Source organism: Trichechus manatus, unplaced genomic scaffold (assembly GCF_000243295.1).
Source record: "Trichechus manatus latirostris isolate Lorelei unplaced genomic scaffold, TriManLat1.0 scaffold00042, whole genome shotgun sequence".
Lineage (NCBI taxonomy): Eukaryota > Metazoa > Chordata > Mammalia > Sirenia > Trichechidae > Trichechus > Trichechus manatus.
The window spans coordinates 9,867,127-9,885,004 of NW_004443978.1; the positions used below are offsets into that span (position 1 = coordinate 9,867,127).

Sequence of the window (17,878 nt, forward strand, 5' to 3'; positions counted from 1 at the left end):
TTCTCTGTTCGGCTTAGTTTTTCAGATCTTTGCTGTGGAGGGACAGCGTGGTGCTTCTGTCTAGAGCGCCATTTTCCTGGAACTCCTGTCCTCCTTTATCTTAAAAGCTAATATGATTTTTTAAAATTTTCAAGCCAAAATAAAAATTCAATATATGTGCATATAACTCTTAGGAGAAGTTGAGTAGTTGCTGACAAATGATGATATGAATAATAGGGTATCCAAATGTTCTAATATTTAGAAGTTCTAATAAACATAATGTTTCCACAGTTCAATAACAAAATGAAGAATAACCCAGTAGGAAAATGGGCAAAGGATATGAAAAGACACTTTATAGGAAAGGACATATAAATTTCTCTTAAGCATATGAAAAGATACTTCTACCCACCTCTTCACCTGCTTTCTGAGTAGATCTTATCCCCCTTTCCCTCCTTTATTTCCTTCATAGCATTTATTCACCACCTGACAGTATGCATCTACTTGTTTGTTTGTTTATTGTTTGTCTGTCTCTCCTAAAAGGTAAGCTCCATGAGAGCAGGGATTTCAGTCTCTGATGTATCCCAATGCCTAGAACAGTGCCTGGCACATAGTAGGCACTCAGCAAATATTTGTTGCATGGATGAATGAACTTACTCAAAATACAAGAATTGTGAGTTAAAACTACAAGATACTACTTTTTGTAGTTTGCTTAGGAGATTGGCAAAAAGAAAAAAGAAAAATTGATAACACTATATGGGTGGACTGTGAGTCTACAGGTACTTTCATGTATTTCTGGTAACTGTCTCCTCATCAGTGGAGGGCAGCTTGGCAGTATTAATCAAAATTACAAATGCACATATCTTTTGACTCCGCAATACTACTTCTGCATATTTGTTTTACAGCTATGCTTACAAAAGGAGCTCTTTACAAGGATGTTCATTATAATTCTTATAATAGCCAAAATAAAGAAAAAGAAAGCCTAAATGGGGGTTGATTAATTTATAGTTCATTCATACAAGAGAGTGTAGTACAACCATATAAAAGAATGAGGAGGCTCTTTATGTACTGATTTAGAGCAATATCCAAGATATATTCTAAAATGAAAAAAGAAGTGTGTAGAACAGGGTGTAGTGTGCTACCATTTGTGTAAAAAAAGAGTAAGAACTAAGAATATGTATGTATGTACTTGTATGTGCATAGAGACACTCAAGATATCATTGGTTGCTTCTAGGCAGCTGGTGTCACATAAATTTATTTTGAATCATATGAATTTATTACCTTTAAAATTTTTCCAAAAAAAAAGTAGGAATATTTTACCAAGTCAAAATAAAATATAACAAAACATTTCCTAAGAAATGCTCTAAAAATTAAAAGTTAGCTTCTGCTTTCTAGATGGTTGTTATAGTCTTAAAATTGACCCTTATTCTATTTGTATCAATGCTCTGTTAGAGAGGCAAGAGGGCGTAGGGGTTTGAGAGCATGGGCTGTGGATACAACCTAGCAGAAGTCAGACCACAACTCTTCTATTATTTAACAAGTTTCTTAACCTCCCTGGGACTCAGTTTCCTCATCTATAAAATGGGTATAAAATAGGACCTAACTCATAGGTTGTACAGATGAAATGAGTTAATCACTCAAAGTACAGTGCCTGGAATAGAGAAAGAATTTTAATTACTGTTATTCATTTTTATAATATAAATAAAAGATATATGAGTTTTCCTTAAATAACTGACCGATAGGCATTATTCAGCAACTTGCTATTTTAGAGCTGGTTACAGTTACCTGTTTTATATTTTTCAGACACCCCAGATGTCAACATATATTATACCCTGGATGGCAGCAAACCTGAATTTCTAAAGAGAATGGGTTATGGTGAAAATAATACATTTAAGTATACAAAACCTATTACTCTGCCTGATGGAAAAATACAAGTTAAAGCTGTTGCAGTCTCTAAGTAAGTTAAGAATGTAGTGATTAAACTACTTCTTAGCATAATGTAATAACATTATGTTTTAATTTTATTTCTTTCTTCCTATGAATATCATGCTGGATTAGAAGAACACTAAACAAAAAGTTGCTTTAATTTCAGCATATATGTAACTTCTGTGTTTCATTTGTGCACTATAAAGTGTGCAAATCATATATGTACCCAGCTCAGTGAAGTGTTATGTATACCAATAGTTTTTATTTTGAATTCCACATTAGGAGTTGGGAAAGAAAGAGCCTTTTTAGGGTTTTATCTGACTCTGAAAAAGATACCGTATTTAGTGGATGGTTCTTTTACTCCCCAGGAAGCAGCCATCATTCTCTGCTTTATTTTGTATTGACTAAATTGGCCTCCAAAACTACTGTATTTCAACTGGCTGGACATTATCTAGTGGGCCCTGGTGGCGCAGTGGTTAAAACACTCAGCCGCAAACCAAAAGGTCAGAGGCTCGAACCCACCAGTCGCTCTGCAGGAGAAAGATGTGGTAGTCTGCTTCCCTAAAGATTTACAGCCTGGGAAACCCTATGGAGGCAGTTCTACTCTGTCCTATAGGGTCGCTAGGAGTCGGAATTGACTCGATGGCAGCGGGTTGTTTTTTTTGATTGGACATTATCTACTTTATGTTTTGTCCTCACTTATGTTCTCAAATACTTTTTTCCTATTTTTAAGTATAGAAACATCTCTTATATGGCAACTTTCACTGTGTGTTGTCCAGAAAAAACTCAAATGTTTAACAAGTCTTGTGACCTTGATAGAGGAATTGTTTTGTCCAGCCAGACAGGTTTGGCCACATTTTTGGAACATTTTAAGTCTGGAAACAAATACCTGGCTGGCTGTCTAGGCCCCTGGCTTTTTGACGAGAGCTACAAATTCAAGACCAAAGGTGATCACTTTGGCATCTGAAAATTAAAACAAATAATAAGATAGAAATGAAACAAAACAATCCCTCATACACATTACTATTCTTTATTAAAGATTAGAATTTGCATATTTTTTTCCACTTTCAAGCCAATTCTATCTAAACAGTTCATCCCAAATATCATTAAAAATTAACAAATGAAATACTCTGGTACCTAATGCTATAAGGCAGGCTGCCTTAGAAGCTGCAGCTAGCAATAAAATGAAGTAGTAATTTAATAACCAGCTGTAGTTAGAAAGACTTAATAAAGCTTTCAAAAGAATGAAAAAAAAATAAGGTCTTTTTTTTGCCTTTCACCATCATCTCTTTCCACGCCCATTGTCTGTTCTGAAAATCACTGCTAGTATTTCAGAGATCCTCAGCTAGGGAAATATTTATACAGAAATATGTTTGAGTCTTCAACACAGAAAAATTAGGCCCTGTGTAGATTTGCAATAAAATAGTTCTTTATGAAAATTATTCTGTTTCATTCAAGTCTGTTTTTAAGTACATAAAGTAGTTTCATGAATAAGGAGAAAAAAGATTTTTAAAATGAGATTGTACTAATTGAAGGTCACTAATATATTCAAAGGAAAAATTATGTTTATGAAGTTTTGAATGACATAGGAAAATATTTGATATAATAAGTAAAAAATATTAAGACACAAGATTACAGTATACTATTTTAACTATGCTTAAAAATATGTAGAGAAAAGACTGGAAGAAAACATGCCAAACTTTAGTAGTAATTCAAAAACAAAACCCATTGCTGTTGAGTCGATTCTGACTCATAGTGACCCCACAGGACAGAGCAGAACTGCCCCATAGGGTTTCAAGGCTGTAAATCTTTATGAGAACAGACTGCCACATCTTCCTCCCTCGGAGAGGCTGGTGAGTTTGAACCGCCAACCTTTCAGTTAGCAGCCGAGTGCTTAACCACTGTGCCACCAGGTTCCTTTAGTAGTAATTGCCTCTGGTAAAATCATTTTTTGTTTTTTGTTTTTTCTTCTTGATAATATTGTGTGGCTTCCAAAATGTAACAATGAACATTACTTTAAAAATAAATAAGAAGTTATTATGTAACAAGTTAATGAGAAGTTGCCACTTAATTATATACAGTTACTGATGAAGATTTTTATTCAAACTAAGTAAAAAGTCCACCACTCATCTGTCAGTTTGTCATACTGTGGTGGCTTGCCTATTACTGTGGTACTGGAAGCTATGCCGCCGTTATTTCAAATACCAGGAAGGTCACCCATGGTGGACAGGTTTCAGCAGAACTTCCAGACTAAGACAGACTAGAAAGAAGGACCTGGAGGTCTACTTCTTAAAAAATTAGCCAGTAAAAACCTTATGAATAGCAATGGAACATTGATATAATGCCAGAAGATGAGTCCTTCAGGTTGGAAGGCACTCAAAAGACGACTGGGGAAGAACTGCCTCCTCAAAGTAGAATCAACCTTAATGATGTGGATGGAATCAAGATTTTAGGACCTTCATTTACTGATGTGGCACAACTCAAATGAGAAAAAGCACCTACAAACATCCATTAATAATAGGAATGTGGAATGTGCGAAGCACGAATCTATGAAAATTGTAGGTCATCAAAAATGAAATGAAACACAGATCAATATCCTAGGCTTTAGTGAGCTGAAGTGGTCTGGTATTGGCTATTTTGAATCAGACAATCATGGTCTGCTATGCTGGGAATGACAAATTGAAGAGGAATGGCATCACATCCATGGTCAAAAAGAACATTTCAAGATCTATGCTGAAGTACAACACTGTCAGTGATAGGGTAATATTCATACATCTACAAGGAAGACCAGTTAATACAACTACTATTCAAATTCATGCACCAACCACTAATGCCAAAGATGAAGAAATTGAATATTTTTTACCAACTTCTGAAGTCTGAAATTGATCAAACAATCAAGATGCATTGATAATTACTGGTGATTGGAATGTGATTGGAACCAAAGAAGAATCAGTAGTTAGAAAATATGGCCTTGGTGATAGAAACAACACCGGAGATTGCATGATAGAATGCAAATACCTTTTTTCGACAACGTAAACAGTGACACACGTGAATCTCGCTGGGTGGAATACACAGTAATCAAATCGACTACATCTGTGGTATGAGACTCTGGGGAAGTTCAGTATCAGTCAGAACAAGGCCAGGGGCCGACTGCGGAACAGACCATAATTTGCTCATATGCAAGTTCAAGTTGAAGCTGAAGAAAATTAAAACAAGTCCATAAGAGCTGAAGTACAACCTTAAGTATATGCCACCTGAATTTAGAAAATATTTCAAGAATAGATTTTTTTGTATTGAATGCTAATGACCAAAGACCAGACCAGTTGTGGGATGACATCAAGGACATCATTCATGAAAAAAGCCGAAGGTCATTAAAAAGACAGGAAAGAAAGGACCAAAGGACCAAAATGGGTGTCAGAAGAGACTCTGAAGCTTGCTCTTGAATGTAGAGTAGCTAAAGCGAATGGAAGAAATGATGAAGTAAAAGAGCTGAACAGAAGATTTCAAAGGGTGGCTAAAGAAGAGAAAGTAAAGTATTATAATGAAACGTGCAAAGACCCTGGAGTTAGAAAACCAAATGGGAAGAACACGCTCAGCATTTCTCAAGCTGAAAGAACTGAAGAAAAAATTCAAACCTCGAGTTGGAATTTTAAAGTATTCTTTGGGCAAAATATTGAACGATGCAGGAAGCATCAAAAGAAGATGGAAGAAATATATAGAGTCACCGTACGAAAAAGAATTGGTCGACATTCATACATTTCAGGAGGCATCATACGATCAACAACTGATGGTACTGAAAGAAGAAGTCCAAGATGTACTGAAGGCATTGGCAAAAAACAAAGGTCCAGGAATTGATGGAATACTAATTAAGATGTTTCAACAAAGGGATGCAACGCTGGAAGCACTCAATCATCTATACCAAGAAAATTGGAAGACAGCTACCTGGCCAAGCGACTGGAAGAAATCCATATTTGTGCCCATTCCAGAGTAAGGTGATCCACAAATTGTGGAAGTTATCGAACAATATTATTAATATCACACGTCCATAAAGTTTTGCTGAAGATAACTCAAAAGTGGTTGCAGCAGTGCATCGACAGGGAATTGCCAGAAATTCAGAAGAGGACATGGAATGAGGGATATCATAGCTGATGTTAGATGGATCTTGGCTGAAAACAGAGAATATCAGAAAGAAGTTTACCTGTGTTTTATTGACTATGCATACAAATTATGGATAACATTGCGAAGAATGCGAATTCCAGAATACTTATTTGTGCTTATGTAGAACTTGTACATAGACCAAGAGGCAGTAGTTCAAACAGAATAGGAGGATACTGTGTGGTTTAAAATCAAGAAAGATGTGTGTCAGGGTGGTATCCTTTCACAATGCTTATTCAATGTGTATGCTGAGCAGATAATCCGAAAAGCTGGAGTATATGAAGAAGACTGCAGCATCAGGATTGGAGGAAGATTCATTAACAGCCTGCAATATGCAGATGACACAACTTTGCTTGCTGAAAGCTAAGAGGACTTGAAGCACTTACTGATGAAGATCAAAGACTACAGCCTTTAGTATGGATTACACCTCAACATAAAAAAAAACAAAAATCCTCACATCTGGACCAATAACCAACATTATGATAAACGGAGAAAAGACTGAAGCTATCAAGAATTTCATTTTACTTGGATCCACAATCATTGCCAATGGAAGCGCCAATCAAGACATTACACGATATCCAAAGCAATCTAAAAATTCAGTGCAATCTCTATCCAAATACCAACAGAATCCTTTAATGAGATGGAAAATTTTATGTTGTCGTTGTTGTTGGGTGCTATCGAGTAGATTCCCACTCATTACAACCCTGTGTATAACAAAATGAAACACTGCCCAGTCCTGCACCATCCCCACAATCGTTGGTACGCTTGAGCCCATTATTGCAGCCACTGTGTCAATCCATCTCATTGAGGGTCTTCCTCTTTTTCACTGACCCTCTACTTTACCAAGCATGATGTCCTTCTCCAGGGACTGATCCCTCCTGATAACATGTCTAAAGTATGTGAGACGTAATCTTGCCATCCTTGCTTCTAAGGAGCATTCTGGCTGTACTTCTTCCAAGACAGATTTGATTGTTCTTTGGTAGTCCATGTGTCTTAGTCATCTAGTGCTGCTATAACAGAAATACCACAAGTGGATAGCTTTAACAAAAGGGAAATTTATTCTCTCACAGTCCAGTAGACTACAAGTCCAAATTCAGGGCGTCGGCTCCAGGGAAACACTTTCTCTGTAGGCTCTAGAGGAAGGTCCGTGTCATCAGTCTTCCCGTGGTCTGGGAGCTTCTCTGTACTGGAACCTCAGGTCCAAAGGACACGGTTTCCTTCCAGCACTGCTTTCTTGGTGGTATGAGGTTCCCACGCGTCTCTGCTCGCTTCTCTGTTTTATATCTCAAAAGGGATTGCCGTAAGACACTATCCAATCTTGTATACCTCATCAGTATAACTGCCGCTAATCCATCTTATTAGATCATTGTGATTGAATTTACAGCACATAAGGAAATCACGTCAGATTACAAAATGGTACACAATTATCCAATACTGGGAATCATGACCCAGCCAAGTTGACAGACATATTTTGGGGACACAATTCAATCCGTGACACCTTGGTATAGTCAATATTCTTCACCAATGCCATAATTCAAAGGTGTCAATTCTTCTTTGATCTTCCTTATTCATTGTCCAGCTTTCATGTGCATATGAGGCAATTGAAAACACCATGGCTTGCGTCAGGTGAACCTAAGTCCTCAAGGTAACATCTTTGCTTTTCAACACTTTAAAGAGGTCTTTTGCAGCAGATTTGCCCATTGCAATGCATCATTTGATTTCTTGGCTGCTGCTTCTATAGGTGTTAATTGTGGATCCAAGTAAAATAAAATCCTTAACAACTTCAATCTTTTCTCTGTTTATCATGATGTTGCTTATTGGTCCAATTGTGAGGATTTTTGTTTTCTTTATGTTGAGGTGTAATCCATACTAAAGACTGTAGGCTTTGATCTTCATCAGTGGTTTTGGTGTTAACTTTCTATAGAAAGGAAAGAGGCCCTGGATAAGTAAAGCATTATTATAGAAAAACAGAGTAGGAGGCCTTGCACTAGCTGACCTCAAAACCTACTATACAGCTACGGTAGTCAAAGCAGCCTGATACTGGTATAATGACAGACGCATTGACCAATGGAACAGAATCGAGAACCCGGATGTAAATCCATCCACTTACGGTCACCTCATCTTTGACAAAGGAACAAAGTGCATTAAATGGGGAAAAGACAGACTACAGTCTTTTTAACAAAAGGTGCTAGCGAAACTGGATGTCCATCTGTAAAAAATCAAACAGGACCCATACCTCACACCATACCCAAAAACTGATTCAAAATGGATCAAAGACCTAAGTATAAAACTAACAACTATAAAGATCATGGAAGAAAAAATAAGGTCAACGCTAGGGGCCCTAACATACAGCATAATTAGATTATAAACCATAACTAACAATACACAAATACCAGAAGATAAACTAGATAACTGGGATCTTCTAAAAATTAAACACTTATGCTCATCAAAAGGCTTCACCAAAAGAGTATAAAGAGAGCCTACAGACTGGGAAAAAATTTTTGGCTATGACATATCTGACAAAGGTCTAATCTCTAAAATCTATAAGAAAATCCAACACCTCTACCATAAAAGACAAATAATCCAGTTAAAAAGTAGACAAAGGATATGAACAGACACTTCACCAAAGAAGATATTCAGGTGGCTAGCAGACACATGAGGAAATGCTGGCGATCACTAGCCATTAGAGAAATGCAAATCAAAACTATAATGAGATACCATCTCACCCCAACATTACTGGCACTAACTGAAAAAAAAGAAAATAACAAATGTTGGAGAGGCTGCAGGGAAATTGGAAGTCTTATGCACTGCTAGTGGAAATGTAAAATGGTACAACCACTTTGGAAAATGATATGACGCTTCCTTCAAAAGCTAGAAATAGAAATACTGTACAATCCAGTACTCCCACTCCTGGAAATATATCTTAGAGAAATAAGAGCTGTCACACGAATAGACGTATGCACACCCGTGTTCATTGCAGCATCACTCACAACAGCAAAAAGATGGAAACAACCTAAGTGTCCATCAACAGATGAATGGATAGACAAACTGTGGTGCATACACATAATGGATTACTACACAACAAAAAAGAACAATGATGAATCTTTGAAACATCTTGCAATGTGGATGAATCTGGAGGGCATTATGCTGAGTGAATTAAGTCAATCACATAAAGGTAAATACTGTATGAGACCACTATTATAAAAACTCAAGAAAAGGTTTACACACAGAAAGAAATAATCTTTGATGATTATGAGGGAAGGGAGGGGAGTGAAAAACACTAAGTAGACAACAGATAAGTGTTAACTTTGGTGAAGGGTAAGACAGTACACAATACTGGGAAACTCAGCACAACTTGACCAAGGCAAAGTCATAGAAGCTTCATTGACACATCCAAACTCCCTGAGGGACCAAATTAGTAAGCTGAGGGCTGGGGACCATAGTCTTGGGAGATATCTAGGTCAAAGAAAATGTCCTACGTCGGACCGTGGTAAGTAGCATCTGGAGTATTAAAAGCCAGCAAGCAGCCATCTCAGATACTCCACTGGTCCCATCCCATCTGTATCAAAGGAGAATGAAGAAAACCAAAGATACAAGGGGAAAGGTTAGTCCAAAGGACTAACAGACTACAACTACCACAGCCTCCACCAGACTGAGCCCAGAACAACTAGATGGTGCCTGGCTGCCACCACCGACTGCTCTGGTAGGGATCACAATTGAGGGTCCCGGAGAGAGCAGGAGAAAAACGTAGAACAAAATTCAAATTCACAAAAAAAGACCAGACTTACTGATCTGATAGAGACTGGAGAAACCCTGAGAGTATGGCCCCTGGACACCATTTTAACTCACTACTGAAGTCAAGCCTGAAGTTTATCCTTCAGCCAAAGATTAGACAGGTCTGTAAAACAAACAGTAACACAAGTGAGGAACGTGCTACATAGTTCAATCACATATACAAAACTAAATGGGCATACCAGCCCAAAAGCAAAGATGAGAAACCAGGAAGGGACAGGAAAACTGCATGAATAAAAATGAGGAACCCAGGGCGGAGAAGGGGAGAGTGTTGACACTTTGCTGGACTGGCAACCAATGTCACAAAACAATTTGTGTATTAATTCTTGAATGAAAATTAATTTACTCTGTAAACTTCCACCGAAAGCAAAATTAAAAAAAAAAGAAGTTAGAAGAAGTATTGCATTAGGCAAATCTGCTGCAAAAGACTTCTTTAAAGTGTTAAAAAGCAAAGATGTTACTTAGAGGACTAACGTGCACCTGACCAAAGCCATGATATTTTCAGTTGCCTCATATGCATGTAAAAGCTGGATAATGAATAAGGAAGACCAAAGAAAAATTGATGCCTTTGAATTACAGTGTTAGTGAAGAATACTGAATTACCATGGACTGCCAGAAGAACAAACAAACCTGTCTCGGAAGAAATACAGCCAGAATGCTCCTTAGAAGCGAGGACAGGGAGAGTTCGTCTCACATACTTTGGGTATGTTATCAGGAGATACCAGTCCCTGGAGAAGGACATCATGCTTGGTAAAGTAGAGGGTCAATGAAAAAGAGGAAGACCGTCAACAAATTTGATTGACACAGTGGCTGCAACAATGGGTTCACACTTAGGAAGAAAAGGGTGGCGCAGGACCAGGCAGTGTTTCATTCTGTTGTACATAGGGTCACTATGAATTGAAACTGCCTTGATGGCACCTAACAACAACAACAACAAAGTAAAAATAATTTTAGTTAAGAAAAATGAAGTACCAGATAAACTGTAACATATAGTTATTTTAACTTAGAAGTATCAAAACAGGAATTCTTTGATTCTCTAAATGGTGGTATCTACAAAATCGAGCTTAAAAACATGGTTTACATACCAATTTGATAAAATAATCTATTCACCACTGTCATTTTCACTTACTATGTGGTCTTGGGAGAATCTGTGCTCTTTTACGGTCATCAAGTTTTGATGGTCCATGTTGGAGATCTAGTCCGGGGCCTATAAACTTTTGGACAGGTGCCTTGCTTCTTTACAAGCCTCCTTGTGGCCAGGGACTTCCTGCCACAGATATCATCCTTGTAAAAAGTTTTGGCAATGAAAGTGTGTGGTTGGAATGTGTTCCCAGTCCTTGCTGAAGGCATCTCCCTTCTTTGTCAATGGATTTATTTATTATACTCCAACTGGTGGATTTGAACTGCCAACCTTTTGGTTAGCAGCCAATCTCTTAACCACTGTGCCACCAGGGCTCTGGATTTTTTTGGGGTAAGGTAAATCAGACTGGGGATAGGAAAAATCTGCCTTGAACTTAAGGTAGGTAGTTTGGGGAGTCAAAGTCCTCTGAGAAAAATTGTTTTCTTCAGCAGAAGCATGAGGGACTTCCAAGTTTTACAACAACAGTTTCTAAAGCAAATTAGTTGGCAGGTTACCAAGGCATCTCACAAGTATCCATGTGCAGTGTCTTGGGATATATACCAGTTGCTGTTGAGTCAACTCCAACTCATGGCAACCTAATGTGTGTCAGACTAGAACTGTTCTCAATAGGGTTTTCAATGGCCGATTTTTCAAAAGTAGATTGCCAGGCCTTTCTTCTGAGGTGCCTCTCAGTGGACTTGAACCTCCAACTTTTTGGTTAGTAGCTGTGATGGTTAAGATTGTGTATCAGCTTGGCTGGGCCATGATTCTCAGTGTTTTGATAGTTGTATAATGTGATCACTTCCCTGTTGAAATTTGATACGTGATCACCACCATGATGGCATCTGCTGAGTTGTACCAGCGGGAGTGGGGCTTGTGGCAGTTCACCTCTCCCTCAGCCTTCACCTCTCCACCCTCCTCCGCCTACTTCCTTTCTGCTCACCTTGCCGGGGCTTTTGCTTATTCTAGATTCTGCAGGTGACTCCAATTCCTCCAAGCTCCAGTTTTTGGGACTTGAGCTGACAGTTTGCCTGCCGATCTTGAGATTCATCAATCTTCACAGGCTGCAACAGCCTGCTCTGCCAATCTTGGACTTGCCAGCCCCTGCAGCTATGTGAATCAGCAGAAGTTTGTAACAGCCCTGCTTTCCGGCCTGCTGATCTTGGGTTCGCCAGCCCCTGTGGCTACGTGAATCAGAAGAATCCTCTTTCCTGCCCCCACGGACTTGGGATGTTACCCAGCCTCTAAACACCGAGTGAGCTATTTCCTTGATATAAATCTCTCTTTCTCTCTCTCCCTCTCTCTCTCTGTCTATATATATATACGCTTTACTTGTTTTGCTTCTCTAGAGAGCCCAGCCTAAGGTATTTGGTACTGAGAGTGCTTCTAGAGAAACAAAATTGTGAGGATGAATTTTCTAAATTGGTTCTCAGGGCTGGTTAGTCTTAAAGATGTTGATAACTTGGCTTCCAGTAGTAAAGAGGGCACCACTAATCCATGGCATGAGATGGCAATTGAAATACGAAAAATATCACCACCAATAGATCAGGTATTGGTGAAAGACTAGGCTCTGGGTGATTGCATGAATGATACCTTTCTACAGTTTGTCATAATAAGAAGTATGAGGGGCTGTTTGGTTGGTCCTCCTTTTGCTAGACAAACTGGTGAAAGAAAGAGATGAAACTCAGGGCCTCAGAGTCAAAACTCAAGCACTGCATAAACAACTTCAAAGTTTCCACTTGGGCTTTGAAAGAAAGCCTTCTTTCTTGTAGTAACAGAGCTGATGTTGCCGAAAACCAAACCCAGAGTCTTACTGTAAGAGTGGCTGAATTACAGTGCCAACTCAGCTGCAAATCTCAAGAGGTTTCTGAAGTTAAAATGAGGGCATTGATTGAGAAGAATTAGGATCCTGAAACCTGGGATGGGGACATATGGGCAGATAATCAGGAAGCTGGAGACACTGAGCCCCTAAATTCCATTGAATCATTCCTGCCAACAGAACCATTAGCCCTTCCACTCCCATCTAATGAGATTAACCCAGCTGCATCTAAAGTGCCTTTGTCTGAGTCATTGCCTGGGACATCGCCTGAGGCAGATGCTTTACAAGACAATGCTGAATGTTCTCAAAACATTTCCCCACTGATTTTGGCTTTTAGACCTATAACTAAACATAAGTCCTAGCAAGCCCCAAAAGGTGAAGTACAAAGTGTAACCCAGGAGGAGGTATGCTACACTCCGAAAGAACTGCTTGACTTTTCTAAAATGTACAAAGAGAAACCTGGGGAATATTTATGGGAATGGCTATTAAGGGTGTGGGATAATGGTGCAAGGAACATAAAAATGGATCAAATGGATCAGTCTGAGTTTATTGATACGGGCTCAGTAAGCACATATTCTTCATTCAGTGTTTCAGCTCGAGAAGTTAGGAAAGGATCTAATAGTTTATTTGGTTGGGTTGATGAAGTATGAATTGTGCGGTGGCCTACACTAAATCAGGTTGAAGTACCAGACCTGTCTTGGTATACTGTAGAAGAAAGTATCCGTAGGCTTAGGGAAAGTGGCATGCTAGAGTGGATTTATTGGGTCAGACCCACAGACTCACACATGAAGTGACCAGAGGACACACCTTTTACCACAATGGTGAGGAAAAAATGTGTGAAGGGAGCCCCAGCATCCTTGAAGACTACTGTGATTGCTATTTTATGTAAGTCAGATTTGACAGTGGGAACTACCCTAACTGAATTAACACACCTAACTACAATGGGGTTGATTGGAGCCTGTGGTGGTAGAGGCCAAGAGCCTGCACTCAATCGACAAAGAACAAGGTGGGCATGGTTACAGTAATAGACAGCGGGGTCAAAGCAATAATCAGAATAGTCTGAATTGTATGGACTTATGGCATTGGCTACTTATTCATGGTGTCTCTAGGAGTAAAATAGATAGGATATTTACTTGATCTGTATAAGCGTGTGAATTCTAGGTCAAGTGAACAGCGGTCTAACTCGAATCGCCAGAATAGAGGCACAGCCCCTCAATCAATTCCCAGACTTGAGCGAGTATACAGATCCACAACCCCAAGGAGAGGCTGGATCCCCTTGAGGAAGAACTCCAGTACACTGCCAAAAACTTATACTGTTAATCTTTCTCCCAGCCTTCCCCAAAGGGATCTATGGCCTTTTATGAGAGTAACTGTTCATTGGGGAAAAGGAAATAATCAGACTTTTTGGGGATTACTGAATACTGGCTCTGAACTGACACTAATTCCAGGAGACCCAAAACATCACTGTGGCCCACCAGCCAGAGTGGGGGCATATGGAGGTCAGGTTATTAATGGAGTCTTAGCTCATGTCAGTCTCACAGTAGGTCCAGTGGGTCCCCAAACACATCCTGTAGTGATTTCCCCAGATCGAGAATGCATAACTGGAACAGATATACTCAGCAACTGGCAGAACCCCCATATTGGATCCCTGACAAATGGAGTAAGGGCTAATATGGTATGAAAAGCCAAGTGGAAGCCATTCAAACTGCCCCTACCTCGGAAAATAGTAAACCAAAAGCAATATCACATTCCTGGAGGAATTGAAGAGATTGCTACCACCATCAAGGACTTGAAGGATGCAGGGGTGGTGATTTCCACCATATCTCCATTCAACTCACCTACTCAGCCTGTGCAAAAAAACAGATGGATGTTGGAGAATGACAGTGGATTATTGAAAACTCAGCCAGGTGGTGACTCAAATTGCAGCTGCTGTTCCAGATATATTCTCACTGTTTCAGCAAATTAATACATCTCCTGGTACCTGGTATGCAGCTATTGATCTAATGCCTTTTTCTCCATACCTGTTGCAAAGGACCATCAGAAGCAGTTTACCTTTAGCTAGCAAGGCCAGCAATGCACCTTCAGTTGCCTGTCTCAGAGCTACATCAACTCTCCAGCCCTATGTCCTAATTTAGTCCACGGGGACCTTGATCGCCTTTCCCTTCCATAAGATGCCACACTGGTCCATTACATTCATGACATTATGTTGATTGGACCTAGTAAGGAAGAAGTGTCAATAACTCTGGACTTGTTAGTAAAACATCTGTGTGCTAGAGGGTGGGAAAGTAATCCCACAAAAATTCAGACATCTTCCCCACCTCAGTGAAATTTCTAGGGGTCCAGTAGTGTGGAGCATGTCAAGATATTCCTTTTAAAGTGAAGGAAAAGTTACTGCATCTGGCTTCTCCCACAACTAAAAAGGAGGCACAACACCTAGTGAGCCTCTTTGGATTTTAGAGGCAGCATTTTCCTCATTTGGGTGTGCTACTCTGGCCTATTTATGAAGTGACTCCAAAAGCTGCTAGTTTTGAGTGGGGCGCAGAATAAGAGAAAGCTCTGCAACAGGTTCAGGTTGCTGTTTGAGCCACTCTGCCACTTGGGCTGTATGATCCAGCTGATCCAATTGTGCTTGAAGTGTCCGTGGCAGATAGAGATGCTGTTTGAAGTCTTTGGCATTCCTGTATTGGTGAATCACACCACAGACCCTTAGGATTTTGGAGCAAAGCCCTGCCATTCTCTGCAGATAACTACTCTCCTTTTGAGAAACAGCTTTTGGCTTGTTACTGGGCCTTAGTAGACACTGAACGCTTAACCATGAGACACAAAATCACCATGCAGCCTGAGCTGCCCATCATAAACTGGGTGCTGTCTGACCTATAGAGCCATAAAGTTGGACATGCACAGCAGCACTCCATCATTCAATGGAAGTGGTATATATGACATTGGGCCTGATCAGGACCTGAAAGCACAAGTAAGTTGCATGAGGAAGTGGCCCAAATGCCCAGAGTCTCCACTCCTGTCACATTGCCTTCCATCTCCCAGTTTGCTCCTATGGCCTCATGGGAACTTCCTTATGATCAGTTGTCTGAAGAAGAGAAAACTTGTGCCTGGTTTACAGATGGTTCTGTGCAATATGCAGGCACCACTCGAAAGTGGACAGTGACAGCACTACAGCCCCTTTCTGGGATCTCCTTGAAGGACAGTGGTGAAGGGAAATCCTGCCAATGGGCAGAACTTTGAGCAGTGCACCTGGTTTTTCACTTTTCTTGGAGGGAGAAATGGGCAGATGTGCAATTGTATACTGATTCATCGGCTGTGGCCAGTGGTTTGGCTGGATGGTCAGGGACTTGGAAGGAACATGATTGGAAACTTGGAGACAAGGATTTATGGGGAAGAGGTATGTGGATAGACCTCTCTGAGTGGGCCAAAGAAGTGAAGATATCTGTGACCCATGTGAATGCTCGCCAAATGGTGACCTCAGCAACGGATGATTTTAATAATCAAGTGGATAGGATGACGTGTTCTGTGGAAACCAGTCATCCTCTTTCCCCAGCTACTCTCATCATTGCTGAATGGACTCTTGGGCAAAGTGACCGTGGTGGCAGGGATGAGGGTTATGCATGGACCCAGCAACATGAACTTCCACTCACCAAGGCTGACTTGGTTACAGCCACTGCTGAGTGCCCAGTCTGCCAGCAGCAGAGACCAACACTGAGTCCTCGATATGGCACTATCCCTCGAGGTGATCAGCTGGCAACCTGGTGGCAGGGTGATTACATTGGACCACTTCCTTCATGGAAAGGGCAGTGTTTTTACTGGAATAGACACTTACTCTGGATATGGATTTGCCTTCTCTGCATGAAATACTTCTGCCGAAACTACCCTCTGTGGACTTACAGAATGTCTTACGCACCGTCGTGATATCCTACACAGCATTACCTCGGATCAAGGGACTCACTTCACAGCAAATGAAGTGTGGCAGTGGGCCTATGCTCATGGAATTCATTGGTCTTACCATGTTCCCCATCATCCTCATGCAGCTTGCTTGATAGAATGATAATATGGCCTTCTAAAGACATGAGCTATTCTATTCCCACAGCTAGGTGGCAGTACCTTGCAGGGTTGGGACAGTGTTCTCCAGGAGGCTGTATATGCTCTAAAGAAGTGTCCAGTATATGGTGCTGTATCTCCCATACCCAGGATTCATGGGTCCAGAAATCAAGGAGTGGAAATAGGAGTGACACCACTCACTATTAACCCTAGTGACCCACTTGCAAGATTTTTGCTTCCTGTGCACTCGACCTATGCTCTGCAGGCCTAGAGGTCTTAGTTCCAAAGGGAGGAATGCTCCCACCTAGAGACACATCACTGATTCCATTGAACTGGAAGCTAAGAATGCCACCTGGCCACTTTGGGCTTCTTATGCCTCTGGATCAACAGGCAAAGAAGGGAGTTACTATATTGGCTGGTGTGATTGATCCTGATTACCAAGAGGATATCAGATTGATATTACATAATGGAGGTAAAGAAAAGTATGTCTGGAATGCAGGTGATCCCTTAGGGTGTCTCTTAGTACTACCATGTCCTATGATTAAAGTCAGTGGAAAACTACAGCAACCCAATTCTGACATGACTGCTAATGACCCAGACCCTTCAGGAATGAAGGTTTGGGTTACCTCACCAGGCAAAGAACCACGACCAGCTGAGGTGCTTGCTGAGGACAAAGGGAATATGGAATGGGTGGTGGAAGAAGGTAGGTCTAAATACCAGTTATGACCACGTGACCAGTTGCAGAAACTAGGACTGTAATTGTTATGATTATTTCTTCTTTGTATGTGTGCATCAAATATTTTTGTTTTCTTCAAGATGTAAATGGGGCTAGTGAGTTTTCGTTTGTATGCATCTTAGTTGTATTGTCTTTATTCAGAGATTATGTATGGTTTGGGGAGATGTGTACAGGTGCCAAGCTGACAAGGGGTGGACTGTGATGGTTAAAATTGTGTCAACTTGGCTGGGCCATGATTCTCAGTGTTTTGGCAGTTGTATAATGTTGTGATCACTTCCCTGTTGAAATTTGATATATGATCACC

At 40.3% G+C, this 17,878-nt stretch overlaps 1 protein-coding gene across 2 annotated transcripts in view; it reads left to right on the plus strand.

Moving 5' to 3' along the window:
- DZANK1 (double zinc ribbon and ankyrin repeat domains 1) overlaps window positions 1-17,878 on the plus strand; it is a 134,750-nt gene that overhangs the window by 16,036 nt on the left and 100,836 nt on the right. For both annotated transcript variants that reach the window (XM_023731409.1, XM_023731408.1), the window contains exon 3: window positions 1,780-1,933. In XM_023731409.1, coding sequence (XP_023587177.1) covers window positions 1,780-1,933 — 154 coding nt within the window. The remainder of the gene's footprint in view (window positions 1-1,779; window positions 1,934-17,878) is intronic.